General features: G+C 41.5%; 1 protein-coding gene across 1 annotated transcript; it reads right to left on the bottom strand.

The window, feature by feature from the left end:
• Positions 1 to 12: 12 nt before the first annotated feature.
• On the bottom strand, positions 13 to 8,423 carry SLC24A5 (solute carrier family 24 member 5). The gene is made up of 9 exons (XM_009556904.2): positions 8,321 to 8,423; positions 7,946 to 8,125; positions 6,440 to 6,523; positions 6,247 to 6,350; positions 5,826 to 5,926; positions 4,760 to 5,043; positions 3,826 to 4,032; positions 888 to 989; positions 13 to 335 (listed from the first exon to the last, which is right to left on the bottom strand). The coding sequence occupies exons 1-9, from the start codon at positions 8,391 to 8,393 to the stop codon at positions 13 to 15; spliced, it is 1,458 nt and encodes a 485-aa protein (XP_009555199.2). The 5' UTR covers positions 8,394 to 8,423.
• Between the last annotated feature and the right edge of the window lie 8,308 nt (positions 8,424 to 16,731).

Here is a 16,731-nt window from a genome sequence, read left to right as displayed (position 1 = left end):
CACTGATTAAAACTAGTTCCCACAGACCCTTGTAGGATTGTTCCCTATAATGCCAAGTTCATATAAAATTGACAATGTAGTAAATACTAAGTACAGTACAAGACAAATTGCTCCCAATTTTTTATCTATTTTCCAGCCATTTAGATGAACTGCCAGAAAAATAAAAAAAACAGAACAGATAAGAGAAATGGCTGTGTATGTCAAACCACTGCTGTTCACTTCTATGGGCCCTGTTGTACTTATGAAGGCAGTTTTTATAAACCAGGGTATCCCCAAACAGAGCATATCAAATACGTTGGATCCTACAATATTAGACATGGCCATATCTCCATTTCCTGTAAAAGAAGAAATACAAATAAGTCTACTTAATTGTATTTTATGAAGTTGCCAAACTGTTTTGGAGGAACAGACCGTCAGCCCTCATTTTCTTACACAGCACCATTTTCAGGCTTTTCATTGAGAGAACTACAGTCATGACTCTACAGATCATGATTTTGGGTACCACAGGCATAAAAAAAAAAATTCTCCCTAAATCACCAGCATCTGCACAGCTGCACTTAGAATAAGCTAGACAGGCTATTAGAAAATCCAGTCGTGTTTAAAGTACCAAGACAGTTGTGGTTTGCATTATAACTCTAAGAACACCTGATCAACAACAAATCAAACTAATCTAGAATACTTCTCTGAGATATTTTGAGAGGTTTTAAAATGTCACAGCTTCTTCAGGTAAGCCATTTATTTATTATTACTATACTTAAGCTCTGGAATCTGGAGAAAATTCTGAAAGTACTCCTTGGATTTCTGCAAATATTGACTAGAGTTCTATTTTTTTCGTAGTACCCTTTAAACACATCCATTGGAATGAGCCTGAATACTAAAATCTTTACCTTTTCGAGCCACCAGCACACTTGCAACTGTATCTGGTACACTTGTTCCTGCTGCTAGTAATGTGAGACCCATTACTGATTCTGGAATTCCCAGTGTTTCACCTGCAGTTGACAAATAATGGTAGAAAAATACAAGTATGTTTTTAGTTCAAGTTGCATCCAAAGACATTGCTTTGGGTTTATTAGTAATCATATAGTAACTTCAAAAGGAGTCTGTCAGCTAACTTAACTAAATATGAAGTGTTTGAATTGTGAAATAGTTAAGAACAACAACAAAGAAATACATCCTGTGCTTTTGTTTTGTTTTCAGTCAAATAAAAAGAATTGTAGTACAGCAACCATCCTACTTAATAAGTTTTTCGAAGACCTGAATTCAATGTCTCTAGTGGTCAAGGCAATACAAATTCTGAGTTTTCTTTCAGATATAGTATAAGTTGAAATGTCTTGACAATTTACTCCTTCCCCCCCAACTTCTGGAAAATATAATAGTCTTCTGTGGTTTTGGGCATTTCATCATTAGTGCTCAAAAGTCTCATGAAGCAATAACTCTTATAAAATCATCCTCTTTTTAAAGGGGGAGGAAAAAAGCACATGAATTTTCTTGGGGAGGAGAGTCATTAAGATCAATACAATACTGTAATACCGTCTCGGCAATGTGGCTTTACCATTTCACTTCAATTAAAGTTCTTTTGGATTTGGAAGAATCAAAATGCAGAATTTTTCTATGACTTAAGTACAAGCAGTCCTTTAGAACTGTGAGTTTCTTTAGATAAACACTGGTTTAAATTAAGAAAAGTTTTATATTGTCAATATAAAAGCAGCTTATTTTTCCCTACTGTTTTTATTTTTAGCCCCACATGTCCTGTCGGCATAATATTTTCTCAAAAACAGGGGTTCAGATCTTCAAAATTGTTTTAGCAGTTTTACTGTTCTCAAGCATGAATATGCTGAAGTATTTGATACCTCTGCCCAAACTAAGTAATAAGGCTTTCTAAAATTTTGTTGTTTGTTAAAATGTACATTAATATTTTTTTTTTTGTTCAACTCTGAATTCTTACTTACAATATTTGGACACTAATAAGGACAGTTTTCTTAAAATAAGAATTAACACTCTACACTAGGTCAGCAATGCTTGCCTAGTACATACCAGCTTAGTCTAGATCAGCCCAGTGTATTTATGTTTGAAATTATTTGATGGTTCAGGGGGACTAACACGATCCTGTTGCAGAATTTGTACTGGTATTTATTCTTCCATCACCCCTAATGTAGATTTGTAGGATGAGGGACCAACCAAATCATCTTTTATAAACCAGTCAGGCTGGAAAATAATGGTTCATACCTAGCAAACCAAGGTGAAATATGAACCAGTCAGCCTTATGTACCCAACAGTAGTTTATAGCCCTCTGAAGGTTATAAGATAGAATCTAAACTCAGGTGAATCTAATTTTTCTTTTTATTAGATAGATTTATCTTCTATTTAAAGTGTAGGGCTTTTTTCTGGCAACTGACCATAGAGAATGGTCTTATTTTTCTAGCCTTTGGTTAATTTTGTGTACCAGTAGCAGTATCTTTCTACAAGTAGTCAAAATTCTCTTTGCTAGCAACAAATAGCTGTACTAAGTTAGGTTTGTTCTTGACTATCAAAATTTAGTCCCCAGCTACAGTAGCTTTCTGATCGGCTGTTTATGCGATGATAGAATTTTTGAGTCACCCTTCATGGAGGAACCTGGACTTGAAGATGTGTGTGTAATTTTTAGCATTTTAATGTGTAACTAGACCATGTTTGACCTAGAAGTAGTGGGCCAAAGCCTCCAGTACTGCTTGTGATGACTCTTCAAAGTGCACCAATGCTGAATCTCCAGTGTACCTGCTTTCATATGAGTTAGTGCTTTGTCTAGTAGAGTAGCCATAACTTCCCTTTGAATCCTGTTTCAAAGGCTTCTAGCGTCCAGCCAGTAAACCCTTGCTCTTTAGATACAAGTGGAAAATTACTTAACCAAGGAGTGAACCTGGTGGGTGTTGCATCTAGCGATCTGCTGGTAATTTCTCAAAGGTTTATGAAATGTGTAGGTCTGTTTCTGCACTGAACAAGGAGTTATTCATTGCACTTAAGTTGAAAACAAGTTTAAGATGCTGAACTAGCAGAATACTTGAGTAGGATTAGTGAGCTATAATGTGGAAATGGCAAGCTTTGTAACATTTTCTTCTTGTTAGAGATTTGTTTTCTGCTTGTTCTTAAAATTAAAACCTGGATTTTTCTCAAGCTGACTGGAGAAACAGTGAAATGAGGAGACCTTTAATACCTTAACATGTGTAAGAACATCCTCTTAAAAATATAAGTTCATTCCCTTTCTCTCACTTAAATGCAATTCTTTTACTGCTTCACTTTATGATGGAGATTTGGAAGAGATACACACATGTGCACCAAAAACGTTTAATAAACACATGATGCTATAGTTGTAATAAAGTAGTACAAAAATTTGCAAGGCTTTTTTGGCAGTTAATTTAATGCCAAATCTCTTACTTTTGTTCAAGAAAAATACAAGTATAGAAATAATGGATCTTTTGCAGAACTCTGAACATCTAATTCTGGCCTTGGTGGATGCCATGTTTGTCAGATTTCAGCTAGGCAAGTTTATAGCTGTGTATCTAATTGTTTTACTTCACCAAGCAGTTTAATGAAACTGTCCTTCTTTAAGGTTTTTGTGTATGTAAATGAATTCTCATTCCTGTGATGGTAGGCAGGCTGAAGCAGCTAAACTCTAGAGTGGTTTTCATTAGATGAAAGAAAGTGGCAAACTTAAGCAGTTTATGTTGGTTTTGTTTGGGTTTGGGTTTCTTTGTTTTGTTTTTTTTTTTTTTCCAGCAAAGTATGTATTGCCAAACAGAAAAACATTTTTTTTTCAGTGATTCTAACAGCAGCATTTTAGGTACTTACCTGCTATTGTTATCATCCATACAAGAACATAAGTTATTGCAGAAATCCATGCTGCTGAAATTAAAAATGTCACCATGAACCAGTTCCTCCAAAACTGTCGTCTGCAATCTGGTATAGTCAAGTAGAGGAGTGTAATAATAGGAAGAGATAATACCCACAAAATTCTCTTCATATCTTCTTCAGGCATGGTGAAGACACTTGGATGATCTATGGAAGAAAAAGTAACTCTTTTAAGCTGTAGCACTAAGTTCATATCCATAGCATACGGTATTATCACTGGCCTGTACTTGTGACAATACTGAAAAAAAGTAAGAGCTACTTCCTCAAGTTCTAGCTGTAGTCTTACCCAGTACATAAGTCACGCTGGACAAAACTCTGAAATCAAATGTTCTTTATTACCCCGTCAGTAAGAGGCAACTAAGGTGGATGAAAAATGAACTTTCTGGAAAGGTTTACACAAAATGTTTAATCAAGAGTAAGTACCACCTGCTGTGTTTTGCTTAAGTGGAGAGGAAACTGATGCTCTATGGCCACATAACAGCTATTCCTTTACTTCTGATTTAATGCGTATTTTGGGCAATGAATATGCTATTTTCATAAACAAAAATATGTATATATTAGTACAGTGCCAGCGTGTCTTTCAGCAAATACTGCTTTTTACAAGCAGTGTTGCTAGGAAATTTCAAATGTGCAGAGCAAAAACTGATAGAAGTCTGCTGTTGGAATATGACACAAATGAGCAACTAACTTCATATAAACACCACCACACTGATTTTGCTTAACGTTATATTCTAGGGAAGAATAATTGTTTACTTAAACACTATGCTGGAATTCTTTTGTGAACAAAATATGAATTGTATCTCAGAATCTACTCTTTATTAGAACTGGTTCAGACAGGCATGTGGAGTGCTAGAGACAGTTGCAATACTTGTACCTTTAGAGATTTCATCGAGCCCATGCAAGCTTGTTGAAAGGTGAGAGTAGTCCACTTCCTCTTGAAAAATGCCACTATCTGTTCTTGACTGTGGACGAATTAGAGGTCCGCTCTCTTCCCTCCATCCAACCAGTGGCTGTTGCTCAGCATTCCCTTCCATAGCTTTTGTAAAACACGTACAGCAGGGACTGAATTTTTTCATGAGGTATTGGTTGATTTTAATGTCAAAACATAGTACCAGAATGTAACACCCATATATCAATAATAATGATGCGCTTTCATACCTAGAATGAAAAAATACAATTTTACGTAACATGTAACACAACCCCCCCCCAGCTCTTTAACTTGTTAAAACAGCTGGTGTAAGGAGAGAGAATTTGCATGAGTAGCAAAAGGAAAACACACAAAAGCATTTATTTGCAGTTGTATGGGTGATGTCATCGAAGTTCATGAGTGTCTCCATGTCTTTCAGCAGTCTGATTAATTTCCCTCCCCTGCAGAATCTTGTTTGTGTATTGTAGAGCTGCATGCTTTCCAGGGCATCCTGCTGATGCTTGTTGATGTTTGCAAAACTGACTCTTCTTGTGATGGTTAAAGAGAGGGATGGTACATTCTATTTTGAGCTGGAAACTTCAGAGACTTAGTGTTGGACCTGATTGACTTGTTGAGGCAACGGGAGTTGCAGTGTTGATGGAAAATCATGATCTGCTTCTGGCAAACAAATGTTTTTCTCAACAGTGATCCTATCAAAGGAAAGACTTGAAAGGAGTAAACTATGAAGACTAATTGCTATGCCAAATGAATTATGATAGAAATTGTCAAGTCTGTTCAGACAAACCTATGCAGATCAAACTCTCTAAATATGTAGGGTTTGAATGTTTAGGTAATCATCTTTACAAGCATTGTGACTTTCTAGCGTTTTTAAAGCCAACAGGATGTTTATTTCTGTTAGTGAATGGCAGTTCAGGCTACTTGAAGTTTGGAGTTGGGTTTTTTTGCATGTTTGTCAAAACACTGCCTCACTAATCTCCAGTCAACATGAATTCAACACTACTTGTACTCTTACCAGTAAATTGTGTTGTCTGATATCATCGCGAGGACTGCTGCTGCACTAATTGTATATGCCAGACAGTCTCTAAACAGCGGCCAACAGGATAGCCTCGAAACCTGCAGATGACAGATTAATTTACTTTTCTTAAACTTGTCTGTAATACTTTCACTAAGTGCTGTAAATGCTGCATCAATGTTGTTTCTATATTATGTACAAAAATAAGATTCTTAGGAATGACTCAAGTATGATATTTAACAAGTTAGTGTTTTTAAAAACTTTCATAGCAAGTTGTCTTAAAACTGAATACATGCTGGTTTTGCTACTAAATAATAAACTTGACAGTTGTCATAGTAAGTCTCTCTTGGCTTTTGTTGGTAAATCAGAAAAGGATAACCATTTGGCTCTTAGGAGCAGAACTATCAAAGTTGATACATACCACGCTGGAGAACAGCCCACAAGCTGCAGAAATACCAAGAAGATTATAAACTGCTGATCCAAGGATGGTGCTGACGCCAATATCTCCCTTTGTCACGAAGACTCCTATAAGGAAAATGACTCTGGTACGTTTCAGTTTGCCATGCAAGGAAAAGAATTCTCCATTCTGAGGAGTGAAAACATATGTCGCTTACCTAGAAAAGCAGTGACAAGCTCTGGAGCAGAGCTTCCAGCAGCCATAAAAGTTGCTCCAGCAACATCCTGAGAGAGGCCAAGGCCTGAGGGTAGAGGATAGAGATTTCTTTAGAATTACTTAAGAAAAAAAACAAACTTCAGTAGTCTGTACCCATTACTTGCATTAGTATATAGTTTTAGAAGCTACTACAGTTTAATAGAATGAATTTTTCTTATTTTCATACAGTTAATGCATTTATTTTAAATTGGTTATTGAAAACAGCCTCATTTATTGGGCTAATTTATTTCTAACTTCATTACAGATGTTAGTTTAAATATCACAAAAGAAGTACAGACAATACAAAAGATTTGAGTGTGGCCCTAAAATGTAAAATAGGCATACATATGTGGGCTTTAACTGTTTCGTATGGATAATAACAGTGGGGAAAGTCCTTGGACTCTAGTGTCATATTACTACATGATCCATGTCAAGTCTATCTGTTTTCCAGGGAAATTGATGCTACTGTGTCTTCACATACCAGAAATACTAGTTAAATTCAAACCGGTGCTGCAATCTTAAAATCAAATTTTCACTTCGTATGGACAGTATAAGAGCCTGTGTCTTGCTTGAATGAAATGCGATTTTTGTTCTGGTAAGTCAACTGTTTCTGAAATGTAACTCACTCTGTGGATCAAGTTCTGCACACTAAGAACAGGGATGCATGTCTAACAATGAAAAAACTCTGACAAATGCTTATTTCTCAACAATAAAAAAAAAATACCAACTCTACAGCAATGTTTAAGCTTACATTTTCTGTAAGTGTTTTGGTCTGGAGACCGTTTTCCATTGTTCAGGGATGAGTTTCCATAGGGGATTGGTTTTTTTTTAATTCTTGGCAATGAAAAACTGAACTCTCAGCCAAGAGCATCGCTTTGATTCAGCGGTTTGCTGAAGCCTGGGGAGTTAGTACAAGTTGATTAGATTTCTCAGAAGTGTGCTAACGGTGGTATTCCTTTCCCTCCTCCGTCATACCTTCAGTATGTAAACAGTAGGTCATCCTAATACTTCACTACTTTGAAAGAAAATAGAGAAACTTGAACAAGGTACTTAATTTCTATGTTCTAATATAGGGAGAGTTTGGGTTTCTTGGTTTGGGGTGGTCTGTGTTGTCCATCCCGCTGCGTTCACCACCACCCGTTTTTCGGTTTGCTTTTACTGAACATGTTGCCGCTCACCCCGAAGTCCTATCATCAGTTTAGTTAATTCTGAGGAAGTTTTAACATTTTTCTCTAGGCGCAAGGAAAGCGAAACTTAAAAGAATACCTGTGCAGAGTGTAATCAGAATATGTCTTTGTAATGTACCAATATTATATCGAACCGAAGTAATTATTGTATTGACTCCAACTACGCACAGAGCCTCTGACATCTTTGTCTCCAGCGCGCTCCCCTTTTGAAGCTTTTTAAAAAAGAATATTGTACTCCAAGCATTTCGTTTTAGAGGGAAAAGACGAGGCTGCCCACTTACATTCACTGATGATCTCCAGAGACGGTAGGAAGTAATCATCGCACACAATGGACACGGCCAAAAACATGTAAAGTATAATTAAGAAATAGATCACGATCCCTCCATCCTTTCTCTCCTGCGGTGTAAAAAATCCTTCGGGAAACTCCGACGAAGAAGAAGGGACGCAACCCGTCCCGTTCTCTGTAAAGGGAGCGCAAAGGCGTTACACATCCTCATCCCGATCCCCTTCCCAGGGTGCGGGAGTCAGAACTACACGTGGAGGACGCTTTTCGGGCAGATCCCTCGTTCGCTTGGGGACCGGACAGCGACAGCGGCGGGGCTGCAGCCCCGGAGAGGGGGTAGGAGCGGCGGAGCCCCCCCTGCCCCGCTGCCTACCTGCGGCGGGGAGCTGTGCCCGCGCCTGCCCGAGCCGCAGCGCCAGCACCACCACCAGCAGCACCGGCCGCATCGCGCACCCCCAGCGCGGCTCTGCGGGCGGGCGGCGCTAGGACCGCGCGGGTCACGTGGGGCCGCCCTGAGCCCGCCCCGCCGGGGGGAGCGGGGGCGGTGTTGCGGGTATGGCCGCCGCGAGGCTTTGGCCGTCTCGAAGGTTTGGCCACCTGGAGGCTTTGCCCACCTCGAAGGTTTGCCCAACTCAAGGGTTTGGCCACGTGGAGGGTTTAGCCACCTGCACACTTTGGACACCTCGAGGCTTTGGCCGCTTGCAGGTTGTGGCCACCTCAAAGTTTTGGCCATCTGCACGCTTTGGCCACCTCGAAGGTGTGGCCATCTGTACCCTTTGGCCACCTCGAAGGTTTGGCCACTCTGAGGCTTTGGCTACCTTGAAGCTCTGGCCACCTTGAGGCTTTGCCCACCTTGAAGGTTTGGCTACCTCAAAGGTTACGCCAGCTGGAGGCTTTACCCACCTTGAAGGCTTGGACATCTGGAGGCTTTGCCCACCTCGAAGGTTTGGCCAACGTGGAGAGTTTGGCCACCTGCACACTTTGGATACCTCGAGGCTTTGGCCGCTTGCAGGGTTTGGCCACCTGCACGCTTTGGCTACCTCGAAGGTTTGGCACCTCGAAGGCTTGGCCATCTTGAGGCTTTGGCCACCTCGAAGCTCTGGCCACCTTGAGGCTTTGCCCACCTCAAAGGTTTGCCCACCTCGAGGCTTTGCCCACCTCGAAGGTTTGGCTACCTCGAAGGTTACGCCACCTGGAGGCTTTACCCACCTTGAAGGTTTGGACACCTGGAGGCTTTGCCCACCTCGAACATTTGGCCAACTCAAGGGTTTGGCCACGTGGAGAGTTTGGCCACGTGCACGCTTTGGACACCTCGAGGCTTTGGCCACTTGTAGGGTGTGGTCACCTCAAAGATTTGGCCACCTTGAGGGTTTGACCACTCTGAGGCTTTGGCTACCTCTAAGGTTTGCCCACCTTGAAGCTCTGGCTACCTGGAGGCTTTGGCCACCTCAGAGGTTTGGCCACCTTGACGCTGTGGCCACCCCGAGGCTTTGGCCACCTGGAGCGTTTGGCCACCTCAAGGGTTTGGCCACCTTGAGGCCTTGGCCATCACGAGGGCACTTTGTGTGCAAGTTGAGTCACCCAGGTACCTTGTGAGAGTTTGGAGAGGCAGAAGTAGAGCTTACGCCTCCTCCCCTGTGTCTTTTTCTTCCCTGCTGTGACAATTTCCCACCGATCTACTGGCATTCCCGTGCCAGGCTGCGCAAGTAGCGGGCTCGTCCCTCGCTGGGGAAGGAGGTGCTCGTGCTGCCTCGGTGAACGATTCGGCAAGAGCAAGGCTGGGACCCACTGCACAATCCCTCCCTTCAGACCCCGTTCTTTGAACCTCTTTGTCTGGTGACCTTTCCACAACGCAGTCATGTGTATAATTGAGGATTAAATGGTAAAATACAGTCTTTTAGTATGATGGTTTTGTAAAGTCGCTCCCCCTGCTCCTCCCCAGTCACTGGTTTCTCGAAAAGAAAGAGCTGTGTTTCCATCAGGCGTGTCTCCATAAACATTTTCAACCCCACTACACCAAATGACATTTTGAGGTGCCCACGTTATTACTAATCATTTTCTAGGTGCAGGGCTGATGCTCACATTTTTAGAAGTCCGAACTGTAAAGCGGTGTTTTGCTTCATTGCATCTAATCCCTCTAAACTCCTCTTGCTCCCTGCATCCGCGGTGTTTGGCTAATACAAGATTAGCCTCTCTAGGATACACGAGATGAGATAAGGTGGAAAAGTAGATATTTTTCCTCTGGATTGAATCAAACAGATTGTACAGCCACCAATAGAATATGGACACTAGCTTCCAGAGACAAAAAATCTGGGATAACAAATGTTGCAGGAACTGCTGTTGTCTATTTCTGATTCCTCTGTGGCCAAGAATGCTTTTTACCAGAACAAGAATGATTTTAATGGTCAAAATATTTAGGGATGACAACTACCCTTCAAAAGCAAGCTCTCCATACTCTGTGAAAAGTAGATTGCAGCAGAGCTATGGCAGCTGGTGCTTCTCCTGCTTTACAGGAAAAAAAAATAAATCATTCTGGTTTTGAAAGATTTAAGGATTTTCTTCTGATTCCTGCTTTCCACTGGAGTAAAACTATGAATTTCCCAGTCTAAATGAGGGGTGGCTCTTTCCTTACACAGGTCAACAGAAAGGGTTCTGTTATCAAGGTAAGTGGCTTCCTTGCTGTTGCCTCTCTTCCTTGCAGCTTATCATTTGCCTACTCTTAAAACCTCAGCACAGTTTTCTAATATCAGCTGCTTCATTTAAATTCGGGTATTTTTTGATGGCTTACTCTTTTTTATTGCTTTAAGTTACTCACAATCACACTGTTCTGATGCGAATCAGTTCTCTAGTACAGCAACATGCTTGCTGTGTAGCTAGGAAAGCTCAATCATATGATTTCAGGATTTGAGAGTTTTGCTATGCTCTGGTTCTGCTCTGCGTTCAAGCTCTAATTCCTTCTTATAGGCATCTCCTCTCCATGCAGAGCTGAAGCAAAGCCAGAGCTTTGATTTTAGCGATGACTGAAGCCCGCTTAGTTTACTGAGAAGTTATGAGTGAGGTTGCCGTGCCCACACCCTCCTTGCCAAGCCCTGGAGAGAGCAACAAATGGCAAAAAAAAAACCCCAAACCCAGTCCCCCCAGCATGAGGAACCACGCGCTACGTATCTGCATGCTTGACCCAGCACAAAATACCGACAGCATGAGTGTGTTTTTGCCTCGGCACGGCTGGCTGCCTGGGCTGGGCTCTGTCGGTCTAAGAGAGCACTCTGCAAAGTTGAGGTGGGTCAACTAATAATGCAGATTTAACGCGTTTGCTGCATATTTTGGCTGCTCTTAAGATTAAGTCCTACTTTCCTTAGTAGTAAAAATACTAATAAAATAAATAATATTTATAAATAAGTAAAAATAAATAAATTTGTCAGAGCTTCTGAAAGAGAGAGGATTGTGGTTGTTTGCTAGTCAGGTTGCCGGCACTAATAGTCCTGGCACCTGTGGGAATGTGCCAGAGGGCTCTTATGACTGCCCAAGCACAAACCTCTTCAAGGATGAGGTAGCACCAAACTAGTGCAGCTGTAGCTCCTTTCCCAGTGACCATATTCTGGTATGAACAGGCTACTATACACCTGAACGTCTCACTCAGTCGAGAACAGGGAGCTGCTCCCTGCCCCTTAAAGCTCCAGGAGGCTGGGCTGGCTAGAGGGCTCACTCCAGCTGTACCCTATTTAGGGGGCAGGGGGGAGAAAACTGCATTTGGATCAGCTGTTACATCTCCACACGGCAGGGACTTATTTCCTTGTGAGGAGGGTAGGACTTCAGTACTTCTGGAAAAGTCTAAGAAGGTGTTCTGTTAAAAGCAGTGCGTTTGCTTAGGTTCTTTTTTTGAGGCTTTCTTCATAATGTCAGCAGATGGAACATAGTGAGGACAAAAAGCAGGTGAGTTTATCAGAACTTAAGGGGGATGCAAGTCCTTGTTGGTAGGATCCAGTGCTCAGAAAGAAGAGAAATGGGAGTGGCATAATGAATCCATGACCAGCTCAACAACAACAAAAAGTATTTTTATGTGGGCTGGGATCTAGTCTTGCTGGAGGAAGAAAAAGGAGGTGAAGATCTTAGTAAGGGATCTGCAGCCAGCTTGGATTTAGAAGTCTGTACCTGTATAGGAATGCTGAGTTTTTGTAGCTCTCTTAATTGTAAATGCACTTGCAATTTTTCTTCTAACTTCTTCTTAGTCGTGACCTACTCCTTCAATCACGGCTTAGGGTTTGAGTCATCCTTTCTTTGTGGTTTTGTTTTTCGGGACCCTGTGCACCGCTCTGCTTTTCTCTTGTGGTGGTCTGTGCACGTATCGCTGTTTGTGCTCCAAGTCACAATGTGCTGGGGAAAAAAAGTAAGTGAAAATGGTTTTATCCTCAAAAATAAACCAACAAAAAAATCAACCAACCGCCCTTCCTCCCCCCAAAAAACTCCAAACAAAAACCCAAACCCCAGTGTTCTTGTGATAACTTGGGACTGTCCCTATTCAGCCAAAAAGAAGGCTGCTCCTGCAGTTGGCGGCTGTGCTAGCACTGTTCAGAGGGCTGGTTTCCACACTCTCTTTCTTATGTTTGTGCTGCTTGTGTGGCTTCTTTGGAGACTAGAGTAACGATCTGTGTAAAATGGTGGTCTCTAAAAGAGCTAGTAGAATAAATTCTTTTACCCTGAGGTGCTCAGATATCACCCTAAAGTGATAAGATAGATGCTTTACTGTTGCAAAGTTAAAATGAGTCTCTTCAGTGTAACTCCATTATTCTTCATTTAAAAGATAAATATACTATCATTGTCAGACCAGATATTCTCCTTTGTCAGCATTTCATGGCTCACTTCCTGGATCTGGGTAGATTGATGATAGCTGTTTAATATTCTTTCCTCCATAACCAGCGATTTGAGAGTTGCCAGCTCTTATGATGGCTGCTGTTTTTCTTAAAGCATCAGTTCCGTGTACTTTAGCCACACAAGAATCCTAGCTTGCTTTCTCTTTCTTTCAAATAAATAGTTGTAGAGAAAGCTTGAAAATGGGAATCCGGACATCTAATGCTGGAGGCAAATAAACACATGACAATATTATTTTCAAGCTAATCTCATGACTTGAGGAAGGGGTGACATTCATGGCTTTAGAACAATGTTGAAGGGAAAGATTTGATTCCTGACCTTTAACTTCCTGAAGTATGCAAGAGCCTAATGCTCTTGCTGCAAATACCTCTGAAGATCACTGGAAGATACAACTCAACTGCAGTCTCTGGTGAGAACCAGGAAAGCTGCTGAGCTGTGAAGGAGTGACATGTGGTAGCCAGCAGTAGCCTCTGTGAGTCAAATTCATTCAAGGGCTCTTGGCCTTTGTGTTCTGCCCTTGCCTACATGGTGCATGACCTTGCATCTGTGAGGAGGCACTGGCTGAGGTTTCCCAGGGAGGCTGTGTCTGCCCCATCCCTGGAGGTGTTCCAGGCCAGGTTGGATGGGCTTTGGGCAGCCTGGGCTGGTGGGAGGTGTCCCTGCCCATGGCAGGATGTTGGGACTAGATGGGCTTTAAGCTTCTATGATTCTATCACAACTTGAAGTTGTGAACAGTATATGTTTCTAAGCAGTCCATAATTAGACAAAGGCATAGCTTGGCTCAGGGCTGCCCACAATGTCAAGCCAGCTAGAAACTACTAGGCAGGATTTTTTACTTGCTTGTTCTCAAGTGAATGCCTACTGGAAGGAGAGTGTACAATCGTTGGAGAAAATTGAATCTGTTCATTTTGTTGCCTGGGGATTTCTGTTTTCCTGTTAATTCAAACGAAACTGCCTCCCATCTTCGGGCCCAAAGACGTCTCTCTGCTGTCTCTTTGGTGGAGCTCTACAGCAGTTCTCATGGTCTTAGCTTGTTCACTGGGTGGTTTGATCGTTTGTTCAGGCCATTGAAGGGATCTCTCAAACAGAAAATGAAACATGTCCCAGATTACACATTCTTAAGATTTAAGTCAGCAATAATTTCTTCAGTAGGATTTGAATACTCCTCCATGCTAACTTCTTTTATTTGATTGAAAGTCTTCATTAAGACAGCTGGAATGTATCAAAAATGTCAGTGCCTGTAGTAACACAAAACTGAACATCTGATGATGGTATCTAGGCTGATCACATCAGAAAATCCTCCTGCAAAGGATATACTCATGTATACTAGCTGCATATAAACTCACCTAGATGTACCAGGAGAGCAGGGCTGTTGCTGGCCAGTAATAATCCTGTAAAGAAGATTCTTTATATAGTTCTTATTTGGTATCTCCATACACCCAGTGCCTTTGGAACATCTTAGGGCTGTGAAATGCAGAAAGCTGCACATAGTCTAAACAGAATTAAAGCCAACATACTTCAAGCGTGTAAGTCGGATGTTTGCATACAGAATGGCCAAGAAACGGAGCAAAATATTGACGTTTGCGAGGGGATCCCTATGGGTAATAGTAACATTGCACTGTGGTTCCTTGAGGTTGCTCTGTTCCATCCCACCAGCAGTTTGTGTATAGACTAAACATGCATCCACCTCTTCTCTTTCTAGTACGCTGTTGTGTTGGTGGGGCAGGTAAATACACCACAAAACATATGGGGGAGTGAATCCTGCCAATGAGTGAGGCCATATGTCTTTCATAAAAGCTTGGATGGGCTTTTTGTTGTTCTGTCCTCGTCCCTTAAACATGCAAGGTCTTGTTTCTGTGGACAAAGGAAAGAAAACTGCTTCCTTGCCCACAATTTCTATGCTTGTCTTTTCCTGCCAGTTTTGTGCACCAAGAAGTTCTGGTCCCTCTCTCTGACTTTCCTTTCCATGTGTTTTCTTTCCTCTTCCTCTTGACACAGACTCTTCAACAAACACTTGTGCTTGTACCAACACTGGAGTATATGCTTGTTTTTTTCCCCCACTCTTTCAAGTCTGTGTTTCCTGTGGCTTTTTTACTTTACTCTCTGGCTGTCTTGAGGCTTGGCGTCCTCTGCTGCTTGCCTTTTGGTGTACTCCTCTTGAACCGTTTTGGAGACAAAATGCATGCTGAAGGTTGTGTGTCAGAGCCTCTGTGGCTTCAGCAAGTCTGCTGGGTTTGTTAGAGTTTTGCTCTTTATTTTCATTGTGTTGCCAGTAAAACTGTCTAGCTGCTCTGGCAACTTTCAGCTGACCTTGAGTTTGCAAGTACTTAGGAATTTATGTTCTACATAAATAAAATGGAAATTATTATTCTCATGATTATAATATTATTCTTATGGTTATTGCCTGCACGTTCTTTAACCTCAGTGATGTCTTGGGAGATAAAGCAAACTCTCGATACGTAAGCATCTGTATATAAACAGCATCGAATCATGTTTTCTCCAGTGCGATTGCTTCTTTTCATGTATTCCTGCAACTGAACAAGCATTAGAAAAATAATTATTATTGACATACTAGAGAAGAGACACGTTTAATTCTGTCTTATAGGCCACTAAGCTGTTTCACCTGCTAACATCAGCACCTACTAATGTTATTTACAATGTAATAGGTGGTGTTGATTTGGGGATGTTTCTCTGTTTCAAAAATTGATTGCTAAAAGATTGTTGTAGCATACCACTAGTGTATGTTATGGTAGTGTGCATCAGGCTAGAGGAGACTCTGCACTTGAAAGCAACTTCAGGTTTTGGTGCAGTGTCTGGGATGCTAGCCTTTTGTTCCTTTGTGCATGTTGTGACCTGCTCCTGGAAATTCTCTCTTCCTCCCTTCTCCTCTCCGCAGCCTTAGGGGTGAGGCCAGCAGGGAAAAAACCAGCTTGATTGCTTTTGGCTGTGCTTTTGCTGAGGAGGGGGAGAGGGGAAGTGCAGAAAAGTTTTCCCAGGAGCTGGAGCCAGGGGTGTTTGTGGGAGCCTGGCTAGACACTGAAGCACAAGCCTGTTTGTGCCCTCTGCAATGAAGAGGGGAGGGCAGCAAACTGAAGAGCAGAAACGTCTGGTAGAATGCAGCTGAGCGGCTGCATGCCAAAAAGATGGTCTACAGAGATGGCTCTGTGAACCTGGAGTTTATGAAAACTGGCTGGAATTCAGCTGGAACTTCTTGATAAATTGGTTTTCCCAGTTTATACTTTGGGTAGAGTTAATGTAAATTATATCCAGACTAATATATAAGATGTAAATGTGTGCAGACGCCTGCCTTTCCTCTGGAAACACTGTGAGCTTTACATGAGGATGAAGGAACAAAATCAATTCTGTGCTTTTGTTGAGGAGATGACAGAACTATTACTGCTCAAACTGAGCGGTGCAGACAACTGAAGCATAAAATTCTTGCAAACTCTGAGAATGAGTCTCTCTAGAGAGATTTGGTGCAGTCTCCCACTGCTTCCTCATGAGATCTCATCACCAGAAAGGCAGTTTGTGTTTTGTCGGAGGATTTAGCTTCTCCCAAGCTCACATAAACTGCCGGCGAGTTTCTCCTGATTATTCTTCCACAGTGCTAACTTTAAAAAGCTCTGTTGTGAAATGGCGAACATTTAAAAGCTCACACATTTTAAAGCAATTCTGTCATTGCTGTATATGCTGGAATATAATGTCCTTAATATTCTAAGGCAACTTTTAAGTTTTTATCAGACCTAAAAAAAATGAACATATTGATGTCTTAATTGCTAGCACAGAATATATAGATTATACTGTATCTTTGACAAGAAGGATGTTGTGCTGACAGAGGAGCTGATGTGATAGAGCTGAAACTTCTTCCCCTGAAGACAGAACTATTATTATACCCTTATGTTGCTAAAACTAGTT

The sequence above is a fragment of the Cuculus canorus genome, chromosome 12 (assembly GCF_017976375.1).
Source record: "Cuculus canorus isolate bCucCan1 chromosome 12, bCucCan1.pri, whole genome shotgun sequence".
Taxonomy (NCBI): domain Eukaryota; kingdom Metazoa; phylum Chordata; class Aves; order Cuculiformes; family Cuculidae; genus Cuculus; species Cuculus canorus.
The sequence above is the reverse complement of the archived record's forward strand: the minus strand, read 5'-3'. Positions and strand labels throughout refer to the sequence as shown.

Bases quoted from the DNA above. Each gene is read 5' to 3' on its own strand.
- SLC24A5 (XM_009556904.2), bottom strand. From the start codon at position 8,393: ATGCGGCCGGTGCTGCTGGTGGTGGTGCTGGCGCTGCGGCTCGGGCAG. The intron at 8,126-8,320 runs GTAGGCAGCGGG...CTCCCTTTACAG, and splicing joins GGCACAGCTCCCCGCCGCAG to AGAACGGGACGGGTTGCGTC. The intron at 6,351-6,439 runs GTAAGCGACATA...TTTTCCTTATAG, and splicing joins GCTTGTCACTGCTTTTCTAG to GAGTCTTCGTGACAAAGGGA.